Raw genomic sequence first — 24,470 nt, 5'->3', positions numbered from 1 at the left:
TCTGCATTGTTCAAGTAACCAAAGGTAAACAAATTGAGTCATTCCACACAAAAGCATAGTTACTGTAGAAAATACTGATTTGCAGTCCAGAAGCCAATAGTGCACAACAGTATGTAAGGGACAACTTCCACAATCTTCCACCAACAGCAGCAGAATCTTAGATCTTTCTAGTTGCCCTCCAAAAAGCAAAGCTAATTCCTAAGGCTGCTATCTCCTTGCCACAGTCTCAAAATATTTTCCTAACAATTAATATGTTTTTACACAGAACACGCAAATTGTCGATGGCAATTTAACAGCAGTGTTGCAGTGCTGGCTGGCTGTTTCTCCAAACTATGAGCCAAGATTTAAATGACTTACCCAGGACATGTTAAGCAAGGTTTTGAAATGCCTTAGAAATCAGAGTAATGTAACAAAGCATGTAATATAACACTTGTCTGCTGGCTTGACTTCTCTTTAAAGCAATTGCTGAGTCGTCCCTGGAGTCCAAGGGGAATAGCAACAGGGAAGACTCATATTGCAGTCAGTAGGAATCCATTGCTTGAAGGTTCTGAAGGACTTCCAGCACAACTTCGTAACAGAATAAATACTCATCCTGTATGCAGACACCAATGTGAAATACCTGGTTATGTTCAACATAAATTCCAGACAAAGAAGGATGGACTGGCTGAAGTGCTGTTTATAGCATCAGCATCTTTGTAACATGGATACAAAAACTTAAATATTTAAAAGCATCCTTGTTCATTTTGTTCCATCACCTGTAAAAGTTCAGGAACACTTTCCTATTCAATGCAGTACCTGTAAGCGTGTGCCCAAGTCTCATTTAGGTCAGTGAGGGTTATCTGTTTGCATAATTTTAATCACATGCTGAATCATTATTCTGAAGAAAAATATATCAAAGCATGTGCTAAAATATTTGCCTATAGGAAGAACTTATCCTAGTCTTGTCTTGCTTTTCTTCCCACCACCCCTATGCTCTAAATTGAGTTAGCCACATCTTGTCTTTTCCTGTGTGAAAACTCTTTTCAGGGGTACATTTAATTCAGCAGAAGGGTTTACTGTGGTGATGGTAACTCAGCAATAGCAAGAATTCAGCTAAAGGCCACAATTTTGCAGGGTAGGGTTTATGGTATCTCACTGTTTTTGTTGTTGATCCCTGCTTTTCTTTTTGCTCAAAAAAAAAAAGGGGAGGTGGGAGGTTGGCGGGGGCTGGTATCTGTACTATATTGGTGCTTTGCTTTTATTCCAATTAGTTTGTAAGGGACAGACATTTCATTTCATATTTAAATCTAGACACCACTTGCCTGGAAGGCTCTTATTTTCCACAAATGAGAGGGCTAAAATTATGCTTTAAGCCCCAGATTTATCAAAACATGCGGATATGTACCACTACTTGAGGCTCTTAAAAATCATAATTTAGTTGAATATTGAGAACTTACCTTAGTTTGGATCATGCCAAAACGCTGATCTCTCAAATCTCTCACTATCTGCTTGATGTTGAACTATCAGAAGAGAACAGGTTTTATTTTGTTGACATGCAAGTTATAAGGAAAGATCTAAGCATGTTCAGATGGGGAAGCTGTGACTCAGTTCTTTTACAAATAGTATACTTGTAGTTATTATCATTGTTGTTTAAAAGAACAAAAGCTGGATTTATTCCATTTTCTTAGGATGAATTCTAACAGGAATTACTCTGATCTAAGATAGTCCCACATGTTGCTGACATCCATACCAGTTTTTAATACTTAATGATGATCTGTTTGATACTTACACATAAATCTTTTTCTATATAGCTGAGCAGAATTTCAACACACAGCAAAACTCCACTTCTTCCAATGCCAGTGCTGCAGTGAACAACAATAGGTCCTGTACTGTGAGCTTTTCTCATGTAACAGATAAATTTTACAAGCTGCTCAGCCAGTTTGGGAGTATTGTCATCTGGCCAAGTGGTAAACTGCAAATGACTTATAATGCGCTTCTCTTCTGTCTGGAAGAGAAAGACCAGAAATGTTTAAAATGATGAGTCCTAAGACCAATTTTGAAGGAATTCCACTGATAAATTTTCCTTCAGCCTCATTCTTAATCAATTGCTTGTCTACCCTACAATTCTTCAGCTTTTCGTACTTGACCCTATTAAGGTTTCTTTTTTCAGAAATGCACCCAGAAGACACAGGCCTAGGAAATTTACTTCATATTATTTTGATGAGACACTGAATTTACTCTGTTGCCCCAAAGGGATGCAGTTATCTTATTTGTTGGTTAGAAAGGAAAACCAAAAATGTTTGTTAAATTAGAACATTCCATTACTGTTTAGTAATATTGTTTTTGTAACTGAACTGAGGCATACTAATAGAAGAGTAGTAATATGATAGCCACAACAGTAAGAGCATAAATGCTATTCTGGGTATCCCGATACAAAAGAACAATTTGTGATTAGATAGCCTAACATACAAACCAAATCAACTAAAAAATTGCTTACAAGAATAATCATAATGTAGATAAAATGAAGAGCATTATTAACTGAATGGTCCTGGGATAGTACTTCTTGCTGCCAACTTGCCAAAACACATTAAGCTGAATGCAAAAGAAGTACCTGGATTTTTGCCATCAGAAGAATTTGAATGCATGTCTGGATTTCTGCTGAAGTAAACCTGTAGCTTTCTTAGTAATTTGATAGTGGTCCGAGACAAACAGCAAACATAACAAATTCATTGAAATGATCACATATAATGGCCCATCTTCCCATCTTAATAATCTTTTGGGAAGATTCATATCAAATGCTTTACTATGCTTCACACTCAGTGACATAAGGTGAACTGTATTTTCTTCATACAGAGAAATTGTTTTCTTGATGGAAAAAGACACTAAGTTAGTCTGGCACAAGTACAAATCTTTTAATTATTCCATTAATTAATATGTCCTGCAGAAATTTTTGCAAAGCTTTACTTCATATTGAGGAAAGACTGATGGAATTATAGTTGTCCCAATTCCCGTGTTCTTACACCTGGATTCTGTATTTGTTATGTTTCTAAAAATTTGCTGCTAGATTTGTAGTTTCATGTGTATTCATGTCTTTTCATGAATGAAAGAAGTATCATTTGTTCTAAATGGGAAAACCACCTTCTTCCCTTCTTTCCTTCCAGTCACTATTACAGAATATGAATCCACTCTCGCAGCCCTTACCGATTTGATTTGATGAGAACAGCAAGCAGTCCTGCAAAACACTGAACACACCAGCTCTGTGACTATTAAAGGACTAATTTTTGGATATTCTTGTCCAAATGTATGTAATGTTGGATCCATTGCTTGTGCAATGAGCAAAGAAGCAGCATCTCATTAACCCTAATTTCATGCCTCTTACTCAGATTTTTACATTCCTAAAAAATACTGAGCAAAGGTTATGGAAGAAGCAAATAATAATATTAGTAATACTGATGTAAAATATCTAATCAAGTTCATCATATATGAAAGTATTAAGTCTGCTCAACTTACCTGCTTGTCGGTCATTTCTATTGTTCTAATTATGAAGTATTGCAGAATCTGGTAATTGTCTAGCCTGAGATGGAAATTAGCCAGGTCTATAGAGTCACGGGGAGGTTCAGGCCAGTATCGATGACATTTGACTTGCCCTAGCTCCACTTCTTTTGTCATCATGGCAATCACATCTGATTCGCTCTCCCAGACCATTTGCCAGAAATCAGCCATAGTGGATGGCAGTGGCCCTTGGGTTATAATATAGAAATGTTCCTCCCCTCCAACTTTCATTCTAATGTAACTTGCGTTAATGTAGCCATTCTTTTCTCCCAGAGGAACTCTTGTCTTATCATCTGTACAGAAACAGAAAGTTGCTATTTCAGCTGTAGATCTGAAACAGAGTTCTACCATCTCTAGCACTCAGGAGATGGGGAACCTCAGCCTCTAGCAGCAAAGTATGCATCTGGATTTTAGAATAAATTTGGCTAGCAGCCCTAATATTAATCACTGCTAATAGGAATTCTCACAGATAAATTGTATGGTTCACCACAGCTTTATTTCTCTTAAGATACTTGTGTAACACTCTGACAAGCCTTCTAATTACTGTAGAATTGTTTGGCAGTGATTCAAAATAGTGTATCCAACACTGCTTTTAAAGGATGGCATGGGAACATTGTCGCTGGATATTAGTGTTATAAAACGGGAAACTTCTGGGAATGTATACGGTATCACTAATATAGAGAGGTAACTGTGCTACGAATTTTGCATGTGTTGTCCTGCTGCTGCAGTTTAGAAAGACATCAAGGGTCCAGAAAGTGTTCTCCTTCTGTCATGGCACCTCTCAGGGAATCATTGAGCAGTACATTATTTTTTGGAAAACCTTGTTAACAGCAGTCATTCAGCGCTTGGAATCAAAACTTCCTTCTAAAATAACTTTGTGTCTGGCTCAGATTAGAGCTGAGCAGCTGAAAGCTCTGGTTGGATATTATGCTTTCAAATACTTCTGAAAGAATCTTTGTCTTTCCAAGAGCTACATAACTCCATGATTTCCATGGTGTTTTTCAGAATCCCACTGTGTCACAAGCAGTAGATGTAGCTGTACATTTAAAGAGATTTAAACAACTGCTATTAAAGTTCAAGTTACACTTGCCCATGGAAATGTAGATCAATATCTCTCAGAAAGAGGGAAGGAAAGACCAAGACAACTGGCCCCCTACCAGACCACATCCTGCCTTGTGGGAGATGATGCTTCAGAAAATTACATATTGTGCAATGCAGACATCCTTACATGAACTCTGCCTCTTTTGGAAAAATCTCAACACATTTCATTATTAGTGGAGGTTTCTGTGACTAAGGATGTAGTGGGATTTGCACCTCCTACATCTCAGTGTTATAACCATTTTTCTGTTTTCTAATGTCTTTGCTCACTGAATGCATGTTCTCATTACTGTGCGTACTTACATGGAAGAATATCTTGGTATCTGTTTTTATTCTGATTTTCTGGTGCTTTGCCAGTTCTGCAGTCATCTATTGGTTTCACATGTTCTAAAGCCTGGATCAAAGAGAAATAGTGAATCCATGTTGTTCACATCTTTTATAGACAACCTTTACAGAGCCAGTGTGAGCAAACTTTACTGCTGTATGTGACCCAAGACTGTCAAATAGACTTCTTACAGAAGAGAATCAGTACACCATTCTCTAAACTTGTAGGCAAGGAATTCAAATTGCTTGGTATTTCCTTCAGCCTGCACAAAATTTCTGAGGTTTTCAAGTGAGATTCCCAACCCACATCCTCAGCCCCTGTCGTTACAAATCCCTGTTGTATATTGCTGTAGAATAGAGGTTTGGAATAGTGTCTTGGCCAAATGTCAGCATTCATAATTGATAACACACTGACTAAAGCAGTAGCTATTGCACTGTTGACAGGTAGTGAATGTCAGTGAATACTTTTCAGTGACAGAGAAAGTGATGGATATAGGGAACAGCACCAATGATGTTACATGCACATCATATGGTCATTAAATACTCCATAGCAGATTTAGGGGAACAGAATACAGTGCAGCTGGAAGCAGGAATGTGCAAGTTAATTTCATTTACAGTTTTGAGTTACCTTCACTTTTCTTTATTCTTTTACCTCTTTGGTATGCATTGCACAATGCTCACCCATCACATTATGCCACTATACAGTGTATATGGACTGAAATACATGTGACAGTTCTTTAACACCTTCATCAGTTACTAGAGCTTTTACTCAGATAAAATATCTGTTGGCTTTGGTAAGCAGTGCTTTCTCTATTAGATCTTTATGTTTTCTGTACAGATGTGTGGCTCAGCTCACAGTATGCTATGCCTACATCAGTAACGGAATGTAATGAATGGAAATTAATATATGTCCTTGTACCTTCAGGGAAAGTCAGCAAATACTATATTCTTGAGCCTGTGGGATTTTGTACCCAGAAAGTCAGAACTATAAAGCCAAGTGAAAGAATATGATAATGTTGTAATTACTATGGAAAAGTGGTAGCGATCTATTTCACTACTGATGAGTACATCCTTTAAAGGAAATTGCAGCATTGTTTTGAAGAGTTATGAAATAATCTGTTCTTTGGGAATTTGCTGATAACTGAGTACTCTATTTAGATCCTGAAACAAGAGATTTTATATGCTTTCCTAATTTTACACTTTTTCATGATTTATATGCCATCAGATGTAATTATGGGGTTTTGTTACCTATGGAGGCTACATGACTTTATATTTTTAATTTCACAAAGTTCCTGACCTTAATAGCATCTTGTGGAAATGAGTTCCATGGATCACTGGGGCACTGTGTGAAACATTTTCCTTTCGTCAACTAAGTGTTTCAACACTAGGGAATCCCTAGCAGCATGGATTTCTTGCTTTAGTGCAGCCTCTAGAATAGTTCTTAGGCAGATGTTCAGCAGAGCTAAGGGGGTAATAGTAATAAGTCAGTTTAGGAAAAAGTGATTCATACTCTACTTCTGTGTATTATTTATTTTTCATTCTGTGTGGGTAGTATCTTTGGGTAGGGAACAGTGTGAGTCTGACCTGCATGGAAAGAGAGAGATCCAAATATTGTAGCATCACACAAACAGCAGAGTAGAAGCCCCCTTCTGGCTGGAATAATTCTCTGAGAAAGTGGAGTCAGTAAAGATATATAAGTTGATCTCCCATACAGTATGCAGAAGGCTGCTAAAAGTCACTTTCTTAGCTCTGCTAAACATTCAGATCTTAAAAAGGAATCACACTTTACCATAAACTCCTTTAACACCTCTTGATTCTTGATCTGCAACTGAAGGCGTCGAATAAGACCTGTGATGCCAGTCCTTGGACTTGCTCCAGTCGATGATGGATTAAAGTTAGTTAATTGAGTCAGTTCATCTCCAGAAGCAAAGGTTCTGCCTATGTATCAACAAAAAACCAAAGGCGTTTTAATTATTATTGTTCATAATGCTAAGTCTTGGCTTTAAAAACTAGGGGGCTGCTGTACTTAAGTACATTTTGATGCATATACTGTGGAACTGAAATGTGAAAAAATAATTTTTGGCTTACTTACGTTCACAGCAGAAAGAAGAGTAAGTCAGCACCATGGATACACCCAGCATCACATTTCGTGTAATTTGGAAGCAGATCCAACTATTGCAACTTATTGCCTCATACAGTTTCTAAATACAGGCTGTTCTAAATAGACTGTTCTTGCAGAATTGTAAACTTCAATGCTAGATTATGTTGGTATAGGAGACTCTGGCCACGTCTTCACAGGGAATCATCTTCATGTTTCCAACAGCTTCCTGACAGTTAGTATTGCCACACCTCACTGCTAGGAATAATCACTGCAAATTCTTCCTCCCTGAAGTAAGAAAATATCTTCTGTGCTTTTCATCTTACCTCACATTCCCCTTCAAGAACAACATGTGAAGTATCTTTGATGCACCAAAATCAGGATTCAGTTTTACTAATTAGCTCATCCTGAATTATATATTCTGATCCAAAACTTGACAGATCAAGAAATTGGATAAACATATATCCAGAAATGTCACTACTCTACTGGAGCAATTGAAAAACTTTTGTTACCATGTAGAGTAACAACAGTAGCTTATTTGGTAAAAAATAGTGGTTTGAGGCAGATGAATTACAGAATTTGTACTTTTGGTCATAGACTATTGTTGGCAAAGAATAACATGCCAGCTGTCTCAAAGAAAACCTGATGATCTGTTCCACAGCTTTGTTGTAGGCTGAAGACAAGGAGCAATGTTCTGTTTTCCTCTTGTAAGGTGTCATTGCTACTCTGAACTAATTGCTGTTACAAGAGTGTTGTGCTTACTATGCTTTTGTCTGGGCTGCAACTTGCAGCTGCCCTGCCTAAGCTTCTAGGACACTTTCTGTTCTCTAACCCTCACAGATGCAAGGGTATTTCTATTAATTAGTTGAGAGTGCCAGTGAAGACAGATCCCTGCTCCAGACAGAGCGTGCTATTTCCCATACACCTCTCTTTCCTTCCAGATCAAGTGGAATAAAAAACCCAAACTTTGAGCAGGTAGAGAGGATAGATTGGTTATAATGTTCTGTTTGCTAGCTAGCACAGCTTGGTAGTGCAAGGGAGATAAATGTGGTTTACTTCTGATAAGAGCCGTCAGCAATTCATTGCTTCCACAGGGCAAGAAGAAGCAGGGAGAGATCTGTATTTCAGGGAATGTATGGGATACTACAGCATCCTCAGTATGATTCCTTTCGCAAATTATTCTTGTTTGGGGCAGAAGCAGCTTAATTTCCTATAAGAACAACTAGGTCAATTCTTTCTGTAAATTGTCTTCTGGTATCAGAAGGGCTTTAGCACCTGAGCTGTGACAGTCCTTCAGTATGTGTTTAAGCACATCAGTTCTAGAGGTTTAAATTAAGTTATTATGTGAAGTCAAATTCAGTGATTCTGGAACAAAGTCTTGAGAGAGAAATTGACCCTTCATTCTACATTTTTGTGTAAGCATTTCATTTACTTGTTTGAGGAGTTGTATGGGAACAGTAAGGGAGAGAGGAAAATGATATAAAAAACCCTATTGCATTCAGTGATAACAAGCACATTTTGTAATATGTTCCTGGAATTTGTTCCATTATTTCTCAAAGCCTTATTTGTCATTGCCTTTCCATATATGAAAAAGGCTTTCCACTACATCCAGTCTGTTTACTGTACCTCTTGTAAGATCATCCATCCACTTTTATTTTATTCATTTTGGGACAAACTAAGAATTTCAATTTTTCAATGATGTACTGGGAAGCTCCCATAAATTTGCTTCTGACCCAAATTGCAATGGTTTTTTTTTGGTTCAGCCACTGAGCCAATGTGTCATTTCTTTGCATTATCCAATAGTGCATGATCTGAACAAATGTCATGGTGTTGCTCAAATTAATTCAACAAGTTGCTCAGTTTGTACACCTAATTGAGTATAAACAAGGTATTCAGAGATTTTCCTTTGGGAAAGAACATGATATATAACATTAAAAAAAAAATCCCAACCAAAAACCAAAACAAAAGACACAAATAAACCCCACAAAAAATAAAAATAAAAAGTTGCTCGTCCTTTTGAAACTGGAGTTGAAAGCAGAGATGCTCAGAGCAGTGGTGAGTAGGTGATGGCCAGCAGAGCTGCCCTCCCTTGGTTCAGTTAACTACGTTCAGACTCGTGTTCCTTCCTTCTAGCAGTTCTCCAAAAGAGTTGGAGAGCTCCTGATGTAGGCCGCCTTCTTGTGGATGTTGCGAAGGGCTGACAGCCTTCATATGTATCAATGTTAAAATTGTGTCCTGAGTGCCCTGGTCTTTAAGCCACAAAGAGCAAATCCTTAGCTTGTATACAAGGGATTAGTGTTGTTCTCACTGTACATATACGGAGGAGCTGGCCTATAATGTTAAAGAAACAAGAGAAGTTTTTGCATGGTTACTTCTAGGTAGAATGGAAATCCTGTGGGGCATATCATAATCTTCATTTTTCCAGCTGTCTGACTCAGACTGCTGACTCTCTCTTCTGCAGCCTTCACATTCTGCACATTTCTGTGACCTGTAAAACAGCATTAGTTGAATAGTCTTAAGAAAGCAGCAGAAGCTTTGATAATCTGAACCGTACAAAGGTTTTGTTTGTAATCTATTTTTGATCACTTTTAACTTTTTGAGCGACTATTTTAAAGAATTAGTGTGAACTCTGAAGTACGTAAGTTCAAGGAGTAATAGTAGCATTTTGTCTGGAGAAGTGTTTGCAAATACAGCTAGTGAAAAATGCTATTATTTGTATGTGGTATTTTATTTTTTCAAAGAGATAAGAACACACTTTGTATAAAAAGCTGCCAAAAAATGATTGGAAGTAAGGTTTGTCATAGTTATAGACAATTTTTCATGTATGACATTTTTCAGTTGTTAGGCAATCATAGTTAAATAGACTTTACTTGTTACTGTTTCCTAAAGTATTTAGAAAATTTAGAGCACTTAAATATGTTCTAGGTAGAAGGTATGCGTGCAACCCAGAATACAACTATAATGTGTGCAGAATGGGTCAAATATTCCTCTACTGGCTAACTCCGATACCCTCAGACCTAACATTTAACTCAGTTAGTAGGCTTAAGCATATCACAGTTTTACATTATGCTATTCTATGTATGATCAGAGTACATAATTTTAGAAATAGTAAAAGGTACATTTAAGAGGGAGAATAAGATAATAAGTAGCAGCTTTGCAAATATCGGTAACTATTGCAGGCTGTGCACATTCAAGCTACACAAAGCTTTTGCAAGGAGAAAATAGAAATACCAGAAAATACTGGTAGTAAAAAGATTCACATTACAGGGCAGGGGCCAGAAAACCATCCTATTTGCAAAACAACCAGAAAAGATACTTGTTATCCCTACATATGATAAAATAACTTTGTATTAACCGTAGATGCATTTGTGCATCTTGCACATGGAACAAGATAATGTAATAATAATCACACCTGATTACCTGTTATAGCACAAGATAATGTTATATTAGCAATGAGATAATAGCAGGGGACACTGAGCCTATGTTCACATGGATGTTCTTACTTGCAGATGCCCTCAAAGCTTCTTTCAAACTTTATCTCTGCAAGCAGGTAAGTTAGTGAAGATTTTCATCCCTAATTGATTGGCCAAATACTGTTCTTACAAAATTTTAGTTTAAAATGTAAACATTTAGTCCTTTTTTCCATTTATGCGGGTTATAAGTGATAAAGAAAATAATCATATTTCATACATCTGCATCATTGTAATAGACAAAACTGCCCATGTCTTAGCATCACTCCATTATTCTTTGATTTTCCATTGTACTGTAGATTTAAAATTTGAAGGAAAAATCTTCTCTTCTTGTACTACATACTTTTTTTTGGAGTAACATCCTCAAATTCTCTTGATTCCCAGATGTCTGGAGTTCAACACCTGTATCGCTACCATAGTAGCACAGGGTCCAGCCCAGGCTGCAAGACCTGCTTGGAACACTTAGTAAAACCCGCAGGGACCCTGCCCACACCGACGTGATAGCGCTACCATTGTTCTCTCTCCTCTTCAGCTAGAAAGGCTAAAGCTAGCTTAGGCATCTCTGCATAAACTGTTACACCTAGAAGCTCCCATTTCATTTGTAGTTGTATGTAAGCTGTATAGCAACTCTTACTGCAGACGGAGCTGCACTCCAATAGAACTGTATTTCTATCATCTGGTACATGAGTGCATTTGCATACCATATTATGACAGCTCTGGAAATACAAGAATAAATTATCCATACTATTTATTTTAATAGCTTTACTGCATTGGAAAGACTTACCTGTCTGAAATGTTACTGATATCCTTATAGTCTTGTCCAGCCAGCTGACCTTGCCGAGGGGAATTGTGTGTACTTTCTGGATCCTGCAGGTTTAAAATAAGAAAAAGCTGTGAAAAAATCAGTACACAGAACCTTCAAGAATATAGTTACTTCATCAACATTCTTTCTCATATCTGACAAAAATTTGTCCTTCACTCAAGGAGGAAAGGGCAAATAGAAATAGAAGTTTCTACTTTCAGAAGAATGTATGTAGCTTTGATTCAGCAGTGCAGTATCTACTAGGACTAAAAAGCCACATCAGCTGTATTTGTGAGTTTCATAACAATACAGTCTTCAGACATCTCTACAACTTAGCATGCATGACTAAACTTTGAAAAAGTTGGTGTTAGTTATATCCTCTCTGATCTCATAAAGAAAATGCAATCACAGGAATCATGAGTCACACTCTACTCTTCACCTCCCAGCTCTTGGCAGCAGAAAGCACCAGTGTCTGAGATGGAATTGTTGGTAAAAATTTTCTTTTATTATCTCAGACACAATGATGCCAGGTGTTAGAAGCAGGGTGCAGCTGCCTTACTAAAAAAATGCACTCAGCTAACAGAAAAGGCAGACCCTTGATCACCCTCCATATGCATAAGAAGCAATAGTATTGGTGGCTGTTTTTTTGTCCTAGAGAATGATAACTGGGTCCTGCATTTAAATAATGATGCAGGACATCTGCTGTTAGTATGCAGAAGTGACTCCTCCTAATTTGTAACATTTGATAGATAATTATTTAAATTTTAGTTCAGAGTGGTGTTTCTTCTTCTTTCCCTGTTTAACATTCCAGATGCACTCAGAAACCACTCTGGCATGTTATGTAGTATAAACTACTGAATATCCCTGAGAATCTTAATGGTAGCTGCCATTTATATGTTATTTTCTTACTTTTGTGCTTGTATTTCCCCATTAGAATAGGAGAATTCATGGCTGCCTATTTAACCATGAATTCATTTATCCAGTTTCTACACCTACGGACTACATTGATTGGAGAATGCTGTATGCATTTTTGTTTTCTATTTTCCAGGGAAAGGTATTTTACTGCTGCTTTTTTGCATCTGTTTTTTTCAGTAGCTTGTCATTTTCAAAGTCTACATCTTTGGAGTAGATGGCAACTGTGCTCTATAAAGTAAAGCATAAGTAGTTTCTATTCATAGGAGACAGCTAAAGGCAAGCTGGAAATAATGAAAAAGAGAGAGTTAATGGAACCAATTCAGCAAAAAATTTTAGCATGTGCTTAAAGTTAGGCATGTGCTGTGCTGAAGTAGATAGACTTAACCACATGCTTAAAACTAAATTTGTACCTTAATACCTTGCTAACTCAGGAATCTAATAAGGAACCTGTAACCTTAGTACTATTTCCTACTTCTCATTGATATTATTTCTTGGATGTACTTCTTTGTCAGATCATAGACATGACCTTGTTTTGATATTACATTTCATCAATGTAACATTTTAGTTCCAATACTCATTCCAACAGTGTACTTAAAACTTCCCCAAATTCCTTTTCAAGGTTTTCTCAGCTTATTCACACCAAGGATTTATTCCATTTTTCTTTTGCTAGTTGATTATATTGGTTGAGGTAGGATTTGGTTTTTTTATTTGTTCTGGAGGATAAGACCTATATTTCTCACATTTTCTGAGGAGATGTTTTACAGTTGTAAACTTAGAAATAATAGATGCTGTAAAACTTGATGTGGAATGTCTGGCACAACTTACTAAGATTCAAAAACATAACCGTGTTTGAAGAAGTTTGAGTGCCTTGGAGTTACGACTATTAATGAAAGAGAATTGAATAGAAATCTTCTAAAGTATATTGTTTTAAAATACTGAAAGAATGGTAAAATTAAGAAGTCATTAATTCCAATATTATAAAGCACCAGAACTAGACTTGCATATCCAGCCTTCCTTCCTCTTGCCCTTTTATCATATGTATTATGCTAATCATATGCTCTTATCTCAGTGGAACCCCCTGACTCATTCAAATGTTAGCAGTTCCAGTCATTGCAGCATACTTCCCTCACATTAATCTTTTTTCATTACGAAGGTGTGGTTCTTGTCTGCATTGCAGCAAACCCATTTTGTAAACGAACATATGAGTACATTGCCTGATAACTTCTAGAAGTCTGATTCAGATTTTACCTTAGCGTACATCTGGTTGGATTCTTCTTCCTTGAAAGTGAAAACAGGCTGAGCTCGCAGGCTTCCCTCAGCACTATCTGAATACCAGAAAACAAAATTGAAGTAAAATGCCTATAAAGCATGAAAATATAGATCCATTTCTTCTGTGCCACCCACACTAGAGGACTTTGGTCTTGGAAGAGGCACTGAGATACAGTGCCAGAAATTGGCATGGAATTTCCCTTTCATGGATGCTCTGAGAGGGTTAGTACAGCACAAATGCCATATATCATCACTGAAGAAGACAGCATAATTCAGGTTGCCAGAATATACACTGAAGTAGACCCCTGTATCAATAGCAGTTATAAAAAAACTGAAATAGAATTTAAATCTGCCCTCCCTAACCCAGTCCATTGCTTTGCAGTGCTAAGAGACTAGATTAACTTTGATGCCAGTGCTTCTATAATACCATTGGGTTTTGCTTGTCCAGGAAAACAGTTTAAACTTTCCAGCAACTGTGTAATTCACTAATGTCACATGAGATGCAAATAAATATCCCCACAGCTAGTTCCTTGAATTTGCAGAGCTGGAGAAAAGGCTAGTCTCACCAAAGTGATTGGGAATATTTCCACAGCCCTTAATAGAGCAAGAACTTCAATCAGCCTTTTTATAACTGGCCGTCCTTCCATTTTTTTGCATTGTTAATCCCCCAAATTAAACTAGAATAGAGATGGTGCAGTGAACATCCTCCTTCTAGGCTGGTGCTGAGCGTAGGTTTCTCATCCTTATGGAAAAGCTTTGCTCTTGAAACCCACAGGGCAGCTTCCAGTAAGCAAAGTAGTGTCCAGTGCTTGTGTCACAGGCTAGGAGTTCAAGAGGATTAGGTTCAGTCTAATAGATACTAAAAAACTGAGATCCTGGAACCCTAGAGGTGGCTGCTGCCTAACAGCAGAATTGCCTTAAATACCTATGCAGATAAGTTTGCATCAGTAAAGCTGACTAGATGCATAAATGTTTGCTGTAAAATATGTCCAAAATCCACAGCCAGCTCTGCATCTCTTCCTAGTCAGCTGGGGAGAAAACAAATAGTGATGGCAGTGGCTTCTTGCCTGAGAAGATCTGAAATAAAGCCTCCCATTTGTAACCAGTAGGCCAGAAGGTATATTAAGGAGGAATTATATATTGTTCCCACTGAAGTTTCTCCACATTATAGGAAACATTTCAATGTTCAAAGAAATAGAAAGTTGAGGAATATAAGCCCATAATAGGGTAATAGTATACCCTTGCTTCCACTCCCAGCTTTAATTAGTATTTAAATTTTCAGTATGCAGTAGAGCAGAGCCTGCAGTATAAATTTCTTCCATTAGAGTTAGTCAGCTCTCAAGGTACTGGCCTATGCAGGTGGGTGTGCTCTCAAATTGATAGCAATCAACTTGGAGCAGAGGCTTCTGGATTTGAACATGAACATGTACAGAAGGGAGAGGAGCTGTCTGCCAGGCAGAACAGGAGGTGTAGTGCTTCCAAGAGATAAGGCAGGAGTGCTGAGATGTGAAATTAGTGGGAAATGTATTTTAGCAACTGGGTCAATAATTGGCTGTGACTTCATCAGTGAGTTGTATAAAATTGGGTAAAATCAGACCAGGAACCTTCATGCCTTAAAAACATAAGCTGAGTTAAAGCACCGTGGAGGGTCTTGCAGCTTTGCTTCCACTGTTCCTAAACTTAAAAATCACACTTGGGCATTCCTTCCCTGTGGTCCTATGTCTTGGGTAGCTTAACCAGAGCTGCAGATCAGGGTGAAGAATGCGTTTGTATCTACAGCTGTGAATCAGGACTAACTATAAAGCCAGTAATATGGAATTGTTTTCCTAATAGGAAAATTGAATTCAGGCAACATAATACCACTCTTATCATATACTGAGTGGATGTAGCTGCTTACCAGGCTCTGCTTTTGTGTTGGAAGAGGAAGGTATACTGTTGCTCTGATTGCCTGAGTAAGACCAATGCAAAGCCATGCTTCGGCAGACAGTGAGTTGAACAGTGCCTTGAGCCTTGCGCAGCAAATCTGTAACTGTTTGGCGTGGCAGACCAGACACAAAAGTCTCATTTACCTGAAAAATACAATACATACTTCCAGATTCTTGTAACAGAAAGCTCTTTTAAATCACATATCCCAGCACTGAGCAATCTTTATAACTTCTTTGCACTCATCCCCTCCTCTTTTAGTAACTTGCTTGACCCTCTCCTCTCTACTTCTTTATACCATGATTGCCAGCAGTACACCACAAAAATATAGTCTGCATCTCTTCTAAGACACTAAAAGGGCATTGTTTCTCCCACTCTTCAGATGGAAGATGGAGGAGAGGTGGAAAGAAATGAAAAATAGAAAAGCAAACAAAAATATTGAAACTCCTGGCGGGGGGAGAAACAATAATTTGGGGTAAAAAAAAAAAATTAAAAATTTATATTAAAAGGTGATTAAGACACTAAGATTTTAAATAAAGATTCAAAAGCTCTAATTCCAGTGCTTTTTGCTTGTCTTGGTAATACCTAATTGGCACTGATGATAGGTTCCTACCAGTATCATCCTGGTTAGGTGTTAGAGGTATGCTTCGTCAGTTAACTCTTGTTCCTCTGATTTTTTCATGTGTTAATCCTCACTGGGCACAGTTGCACTATGGAGCAGTTGTGCTTTGCTGCTTGCCCTGCAATTCTGGGTCTGCTTCTCTGCTGGGGTGCCCAACAGCTTCCTCCAGCTGTAGAGAGGCCCAGTCCCACAGGAACTTGAACTGTAGGCAAGGGGTGGAGGGGCCCAGAACAGCCCTCTGACCCCCAGGAGCCAAGCGACACCATCTTCTATATGTTACTGTGCCGGGCAGCCTCAGATTTCCAATCTGCACAACCTTCATGCTGAACAGAATGCTCATTATAGAGTAACTTGAGAAAATGTAGGCTAAAACAATGAGGAACCATCATTACCTTAAGTAGGATGTCACCAACTTGAAGCCTCCCATCAAGATCTGCAATGCTGTCCGGGCTGATGGCTTTTATTAGGATAGCCCTGCCATTTCTTCCACCTACCAGTGCAAATCCTAGGCTTCCATTTTCTTCTTTTTCCAGCTCAATCTTAATAATGAAGTCCTACAATAGACAAGGATGCAACCTAAAGTGGAGTTTTGTTTGCATTTTTAATACAAAAAAATCCCATTATACCTCACAGTCCTCACTGGCTGATGTATATTATGGGATATATCCTTCTATTGAATAGGCGTATAGAGCTTCCAGTGATTAACGTAGCAGCTGCATGTATGTATCAGAATGAAAATAGTACATACTTATTTCCATAATCTTTTTTAATAATTGCTGGAGAAGAAAATAGCCTCTTAAGAGCAACATGTAAAAACATATACTTTTGTAATGTTTTTATAATATTTCAAATACATCAGCTTCATTGACAAACAACTCACTTGTATCTCCAGCATGACAGTAACGCAGTAGATACTCCATTCTTTTATTTTTATATAATGAAAATCTTAACCTTGCAACCCCAACATACCCATCTGTTTGGCTTCAGCACTTCATTCAGTTTTAAGATCAGCTGCTTTTATAGGGTCAAGTATTATGTCAGAAATAGCAGCACCCTAGAAATGTTTAGGATTTGCAGCATGACTAGTACCAATGTTGCAAATATCATCGTCAGAAATTATTTTAGCAAGTTGAACAGATAAACCATCATGGATTAAATAGTGCAGAAGAAGCAGCAATAATGATGACTTAATCAAAAGTCAGAAATTTTTCCCAATTTTTCTGCCAGGTTGGAGGTCTAATTTTAACAAGAGACAGCCCTTTTTTGAAAACCACAATCAAGAGAAAACTAGTAAATCTATTCCCATGAAATATCAATCCCAATGTGGGTAATCTCAACATTTTCCACATGTTTGCACAAACAGAAGTAAGGTTTGCACTTGTAAGAATTTTGAAGCATTGTATGTTGAGCATAGAAAATACTTCTTTTTTCAAAGAAGACACCTGTGTATTTTAGGAATTAATAATTTCAAAAATGGCATTACTCTTGCCAAATTCAAACCATTATGGTTTATGTTAATGCTGCATAATACTCCAAAGGTTTAGAGTAATTTTACCCTCTTTTCAGATGCCCCATCTGAGAATTTCAGAACGAAACATATTAATCTCAGGTTTCAAAGACTGCTGTGGAAAATGCTTCACAATTACAATTATACTCAGTTTCCCCAGAATCCCATGCTGTGACATCCTGTATTTTTTTTCTGTGCTACCGTCTTTCTAAGCTAAGGATTAATCTTGTAAACTATTAAGGAATACTATGAAGACCTAATGGAAGGGCTACATCATATGAGTTGTGCTTGTATTACCAAGCTAGTAAAACAGTGATACTATACATTTAAAAACAACAATAGAAGAGTCTGACCCCAGGAAGTGCTGAGCACATTCTAGTACATGAATGCTGAAGCAATTCAACACTTCACAGGACACTCTCCAAATGCATTATATTCACATTTTCAAAGAAACTGGAGAGGAAGCAAATACATTAAATACCACTATTGAAAAAATCTCACTCCATATAGCTCACTTCACTTGATGGACCATCTCACACTTGATAAAACTGTCACTTACCTTACATTCTGGACAATCGGGCATATTTTGCTGAGCACCACAGTTTGTTTCCTCCAAACGTTTCTCTGTGAAAAAGCAGCAACAATTTTTACACAGTTGAACACTCTAAATCATATTCAGAGACATAATAAAACATTTTATATCTGACATATAAAACACAAAAAAATTCCCATGGACTTATGTGGGCTCACACTCCAGAACTATGAACTGAGCCTTCTGTGCATTATCCCTGTAGACTTTTTACCTCCCAGTGAGCAGGTTCCAAAATAAGCTTTAAAAGCTGCATGTTACAGGGTCAGAGACACCAGATGGACAACAGGTAATATATAAATGTTCTCTGAAATTCTGAAGGAGGCGGTTTTGTTTATGAAGAATTAATCTTTCTCAGATGCTGCCAGTAACGCCTACAGACTTACTTTATTTCAAAGAGAGGGCACAAAATTTTACAAAGCCTAATTGAAAAATGGAAAATTCCTTACCATGTTGATGCAGCAGATGCTGTTGTCGGGAATTCAGGTTTTCATTTGAGAAAGAAATATTGGCTTTCTCTGTCTCAGCAGGTGGCCCTAAAAGCATACATGTAGATTTGTTCTGACAGGCCTCCTGCTAACCTTCATACACATGTGGGAATGTAAACTCTATGTTCAGATTATTAAACAAAGCATCAATATCGAATATTGATACTATATGAGGCAGTTTGAGACACTTACTACTGCATGATTAATTTTGCCAGTTTGCACAGTGATATAAACAATTCTGTCATGAATTGCAGAGATATTGCATCTCAGTCATTGCTGTTTTTAAAATTGTGACAACAAGCAGAGATCAGACTGAGTCATTCTAGACATGTGGCAATGATCAGGCAGCAGAAGAAGCAGGGTGTGCAGTGTCTGCAGAGATGGATATGTAAGAAGACAATGTGCATTTCTTGACACTCCCACCTCTACCCACCCATCCCCAGTTTTGGGGTTTTGCTTTATCATATCTTGGTGATCTCAGTTGTCTTCCACAAAGTATTCTTAATGTATGAATTATAAAAAATGGTGTGTGTTCTGTTGTCAAAAAAAAAAAAGCTCCCTGTTGCATTTGCAATTTTAGTACGCACTTTTGTAACTATGAGAGTCTATAAAATGAAGGCTTGCTTCCTTAATAGCAAATTATTATAGATTTATCTATAAAATCTATCAGAGATGATAGCAAACAGAACACCAAATACCAAATTACTATAGATTTTTTAAGTGCCTTATAAAAGGGAAAAATCTTGTTTTATAAGACATGCAGGTAACTGTACTATTGTAGAGTCCATAAATCTGTTATCAGAGGTGAATCAGATCTGGTAATCTATTTTAAAGGTGTCTTGAGAAATCTTGGAATCTGAAAAGCTCATGGAGCAAGGATGTGTAAGCAAGGTCCAATTAGGATATGCATTTACCCGGCTTTAGTTATACCACAGTAACTGAGAGTACACATAACTTTATTTCTGTCTTCTAGTAACTTCAAAGAAGCTTGTTCTTCAGTAAGTGAAATAAGCCTCTTCAATTTATAAAAACAAACACATGGCTAATTATAGAGTAGGAAATCTGTAACTAGCTTGACTTGGAATAACTTCTTCAGGTAGCTATATGCCAGTATTCAGATGAGCATAGGCATATAAGCAATTCTGGTCCAGGGGTACTTTTTCAGGTCATCTTCACATGATTAAAAAATATTAATCTATCCAGTCAGGTAAATGAAATTGCAGGTTTGACCTGACTTAACACTGCAGCTAAAGGTACACTGGAAAGTATTAGTTGCATAGCTAACACACTTTCTATGCAGTGACGTAGAAGTGATACCTGTCTTTCACCTGGTGGTGTAGATGCAACCTCTGCTTGCTGAGACTTCTTCTACTGCTAAAGCAAGTCAAGTCTCTGTAGTGCAGATGATTACTGAAGTTTTGTGTTAGTTATAGTATGAAATATCATCCCCTGAAAGGAATGCTGTTATATTAACTAAGGGGTATTGATGCTGCCTGCTTCTGAATTTCTACAGATTTATTGATAACAGTTTAAAAAGTTGGTCTAGATGATGGAGTAGTGGCTCATATTAAATAGTAGCTCAAAAAGTGCTGGAAAACCCCTTAAGGAATAGTTTCAATCAAAACAGATGTTGAAATATGACCATGTAAAATTCCCATTTAATAATGACAAATTAAAAAAATAGAAACTGACTATGCAAAATGCAGTAAATTATTCTTTTACAGAAAACTATACGTTTTATTTCTGTCTTTAAAGAGCTGCCAAATTTTCTTCAAACCCTTAGAATGGCTATAACAGAAATACTAAGTGCCAAGTTACAATCTCTTAATAACTTTTTTAATGCAAAGAAACAATACCTTAAGCTTATTTCCGAAATCAGAAGCAAGTTTTGAACTAAAAACCAAAAATATTAGCCTTACTTACTATTTTCCTGCTCTATAGGAACCACTGGATTGCCATTTCTGGGGGCAGAAAAAGTGAAATATGTGAGCCATTAAGAGCTGCATGCTTTGTAAAGCATATATGAAAAATATTTTCAGAAAGTCAGTTGTCTAAATTGTTGTTGTACTTCCATGATTTTGTTAATGGTGCTTTCCTAAAGAGCATTTGTATCAGTATATAAAATATTTGACTGTATTTAACAACAGTGAAACATTTTATTTAAACAGGTTGGGGAAAGAAAGAACATGTTAAACCATCTGTCCCAATACAGGACTGTTTTGTGGTACGTTTTTAATTCAGCTTTGGTTCCCCCTCTATAAAGCGGGAATGGTCTTTTGTAATTTCCTTTACTGTTTCTGTTTGTCTCCTTAGACTGTAAATTTTTACGATCGGGGTGTTTTCCCTACTAACTGCTTGTACAACAAGAAGTATAATGAGGCTGCAGTTTCTCCATGTGCTAGACTAGTAGAAGTTAATAAAACACTGATAAAATTTTGAACTACATTAAGACAGGCGTACTATTGCTCACCTTGGTTATGTGATTTAGTTATTCACATGCTTTTGGGTTACTATTTGACTGTTCCTCTGCGATCTGTGGAAGCTATTTCTGCATCACTCCAGGACCGCTGCTGGTGCTATATCAGACTGTAGAACACAATAAATCTAAAGGACAGCCAAGAATTGATGAGGGAAATTCTTTACTGCAGGTTATTGATCAAGCCTGGGATGACTTTTTGTTACATGCTGCAGATTAAATGCTGCATTTTTAATACCTTTCTAAAATGTTTGGCTGTTGGAAGTAACTCAGAATTTCCCATCAGAGGTAGTTTCTTGCCTGTAGTTGCGAATCTGAGATTGTATGGAGAAGACTGGCATTAGTGGTGGAAATATAAAATTTCCCTAGATAACAGGATATCTGAAAATGGTGGCCAGCCTCACAGTTAAAGGATTCACATTAGTGTTTGGATGATGAAGTTTGAAGAGTTCTCATTTGTGTTGTATGAGTCTACTCGCACTCACTGTGTTAGCTGTAATTACAAGGAGTTACGATGCCCTATGGATGTTATGTATCAGGTTGCAATGTTCAGACCTTTGAGGTAAAGCATTTTTCTTGTAGTTTGCCTGGTTTTAATTAATTGATTTGTTGATATAAAATTTAGAAACCTGCTTCAACATTAGGATTGAGATTGAATATGCTCAGATTTACCTTGTGGCTTTGATTTGGACATTCTGGGTGGCAGCTTCACACACTCTCACTGCATCATCCAGGCTAATGCCCTCAGTCCACAGTCCACAGATGTAAACAATCTGATCTTGTGGCTGCAAACTGCCTTCCACACTGGCAGGAGAGCCAGGCACTATGTCTAGCACATAAATACCTTGTAACTTGCTTCCAGCTCCTCCTGTCAGCTTCAAGCCTAGAATAATGCAGAGAAAGAATCTTTTTTGGCAGTCTAATGGAATAGATGTGGGTCATTGAAAGATAGGCTGAACAAATCACCAACATTATAAATAACAGTCTTGCCCGAGTGAGATGGGGTATAAGAGCTGGACTGGGAGAGTGAAATGCTATTAAATGTTAAAAAAGCACAGAAAAAACTTAAATGGTATTGTCTATCTCTATGCTTCAGCTATTCCATAGTGCTTTATTTCACACGTAGCTGCATAGCAGTAACTCCCTTATTACCAGAGTACTTAAGTGCCTTGCAATCTTCAGAATGCTGTAGGGAATGGACAGATATGACTACTAAGGAGATACCTATGCAATGCAAAACTGAATTGTGCAACGATATTCAAGCAATCTCTGAACAAGCTAGTTTCTGAACTGGAAACACGATGCTGTACCTGAGCAAATATAGCTATACTGTTTCATAAGTCTACAGTTTTATCTGTACGCGATACTCGCACATTCTGCAGAAATACCAAGATACTCACACTGTGGGGATTTGTTATATCGCTTGTATTGCACAATGTAGATAAAGCCTCGTGTCTGTGTTGAATCAAGGATTTGAGTGGAGATTTTTTGCATAGAAAACTATTGCCATAACTAGTGGCTAATCCTTCTCAAATGTTGTCTTTTTTTTTTTTTCTTTTTCTTTTCTTTCCTTTCCCTTTAAATAGATCTTTATGTATCTCAGGAGGTAGTAGACATTATTATCTAAGTACCAGCAACTTCTGTGTATCAATAACACAAAAATACGAGACTGGAGATCTGCCAGAAACTTCAGCTGATAGGGTGATAATACAAAGATCGTTTTTCCAACTATCTTCATTGGTCTAATGAAAGCTATTAGTCTTCCCTTTAAGGCCTTGCCCAAAATAAACTCTCTGTTCCTTGGTCATGGGTGATGGAGGAGAGCATAAAGGTGTCAAGGTCACTCAGGATCATATTGATCCAAGACCACAGTTGCTTATGATTATCTTATGATTGTTGTAATCCAAGTCCAAAATAGCATGCATAGTATTTACTACACACCTAGCTGTCCATTGGCACCTTTTGTGAGAGTAATTTCAGGAATCTCATCTGGCCTAATAGAGGGACGCGGATCACTGTCAGCACGACCAACCACAAGGTGCAGATCAGGAGGTGAGCTTTGCAGTAAAGTCAGGGCTTCATTGCATGGTAAAGATGTGACATCAATTCCATTCACCTAAACGACAAACCAGTAAAGTTACGTCATAGGTCTCATTGACCATCAAGTACTTCTCCCTTCACTCTGAATTTTGCACATGAACTTAAATTAGTTTTCACTTTCATGTTACTGCTTTGCTGTGCTTTCTAATGCCGGTGAATGCAACGGTTAAGATGGGAGTAAGATTTCTTTTTTGAACTTGTATTTTTCTGAATGCAGAGTTTCACAAAAATAGCTCTGTTTTTCCTTGAAACTCAAGGTCTTGTAGCAAAAAACAAGGCAGACAGTCTAATGCATCAAATTGAAGATGAACCAGACTGAAAACAGGCTTTATTCATACATTACAAAGGACATAACTCCTGCATCCTTTGTATGTCACCTATCTTATTACATTAATTCATCTTATGTCATTTAATTGGGAAGGCATTTAATGTCTCGGTTGTCTTGCATTGCTGCTAGATGATTCATGTTATTTGCCTGGTCATACAATCTATTTGGTCTGAAATTTGTCCTACTGAAGTCAGCAGAATTACATTTATTATATGATTAATTTACACTTGCATGCCTAAATATGTGATAAACTGGATCCTATGAAAGGAAGAATACCGAAGTTAAATGACATTGATCTGCAAATATTTTCTCCTCTGTATAAACTCAAAGAATTACTGTACCATAATGATTCTGTCTCCTCTTCTTAGTCTTCCATCAGACAGGGCAGGGTCATTCAAGATTTCATCAACATACAGGCAGGTGTCCACTTTGTTAAGAACTACAGAGAATCCATAACCGTTGTTCTCTGACTTTGTCAAAGTCACAAAGATCTCCATTTCCTATTAAAGTAAGCACAAGATATCTTTGATGTAGGCTTTTCCATTGTTTCGTTAACATATTCCATTATGTTTTATATGCAGATAGGAATCAGATCCTCAGATGGTATAAATAAGAGCATACATAAGGGTTTCTCTGATCTATCACTGCCTTATTGCAGAATTAATTTTACTTCTTTTTACCTAGTGAAGCTTCATGGTGATTGATTGATAGGGCCTAATAAGACAGAGAATGCCATCGGGGACTGGAATTTTGGCATTTGAAATGTGTAAAGAAAGGCTTGGAGTCCTCTAAGGTGACAAGCATTACAATAGTAAGGTGCAGAGATTATTGTTGTTATTGCTATTGCTGTCCCACTGAAGGAAATAGCTGGAGCTAAATTTTGTCCTTAGTGCTCTCAAATTAGCATGAATTCAGAGCTCATCAGTGTCA

General features: G+C 37.4%; 1 protein-coding gene across 1 annotated transcript in view; it reads right to left on the bottom strand.

Moving 5' to 3' along the window:
* Positions 1-520: 520 nt before the first annotated feature.
* LOC104160363 (tyrosine-protein phosphatase non-receptor type 20-like) overlaps positions 521-24,470 on the bottom strand; it is a 24,778-nt gene continuing 828 nt past the window's right edge. Inside the window, exons 2-17 of the mRNA XM_009698462.1 lie at positions 23,882-24,040; positions 23,054-23,228; positions 21,785-21,995; positions 20,560-20,597; positions 18,119-18,183; positions 16,445-16,606; positions 15,405-15,576; positions 13,487-13,563; positions 11,306-11,388; positions 9,424-9,539; positions 6,743-6,891; positions 4,933-5,023; positions 3,490-3,824; positions 1,769-1,984; positions 1,437-1,499; positions 521-592 (exon numbers count right to left, since the gene is read on the bottom strand). Of these exons, the coding sequence (XP_009696764.1) occupies positions 521-592; positions 1,437-1,499; positions 1,769-1,984; positions 3,490-3,824; positions 4,933-5,023; positions 6,743-6,891; positions 9,424-9,539; positions 11,306-11,388; positions 13,487-13,563; positions 15,405-15,576; positions 16,445-16,606; positions 18,119-18,183; positions 20,560-20,597; positions 21,785-21,995; positions 23,054-23,228; positions 23,882-24,040 (2,184 nt within the window). The remainder of the gene's footprint in view (positions 593-1,436; positions 1,500-1,768; positions 1,985-3,489; positions 3,825-4,932; positions 5,024-6,742; positions 6,892-9,423; positions 9,540-11,305; positions 11,389-13,486; positions 13,564-15,404; positions 15,577-16,444; positions 16,607-18,118; positions 18,184-20,559; positions 20,598-21,784; positions 21,996-23,053; positions 23,229-23,881; positions 24,041-24,470) is intronic.

Source organism: Cariama cristata, unplaced genomic scaffold (genome assembly GCF_000690535.1).
Source record: "Cariama cristata isolate BGI_N322 unplaced genomic scaffold, ASM69053v1 scaffold43554, whole genome shotgun sequence".
Classification (NCBI taxonomy): domain Eukaryota; kingdom Metazoa; phylum Chordata; class Aves; order Cariamiformes; family Cariamidae; genus Cariama; species Cariama cristata.
The sequence above is the reverse complement of the archived record's forward strand: the minus strand, read 5'-3'. Positions and strand labels throughout refer to the sequence as shown.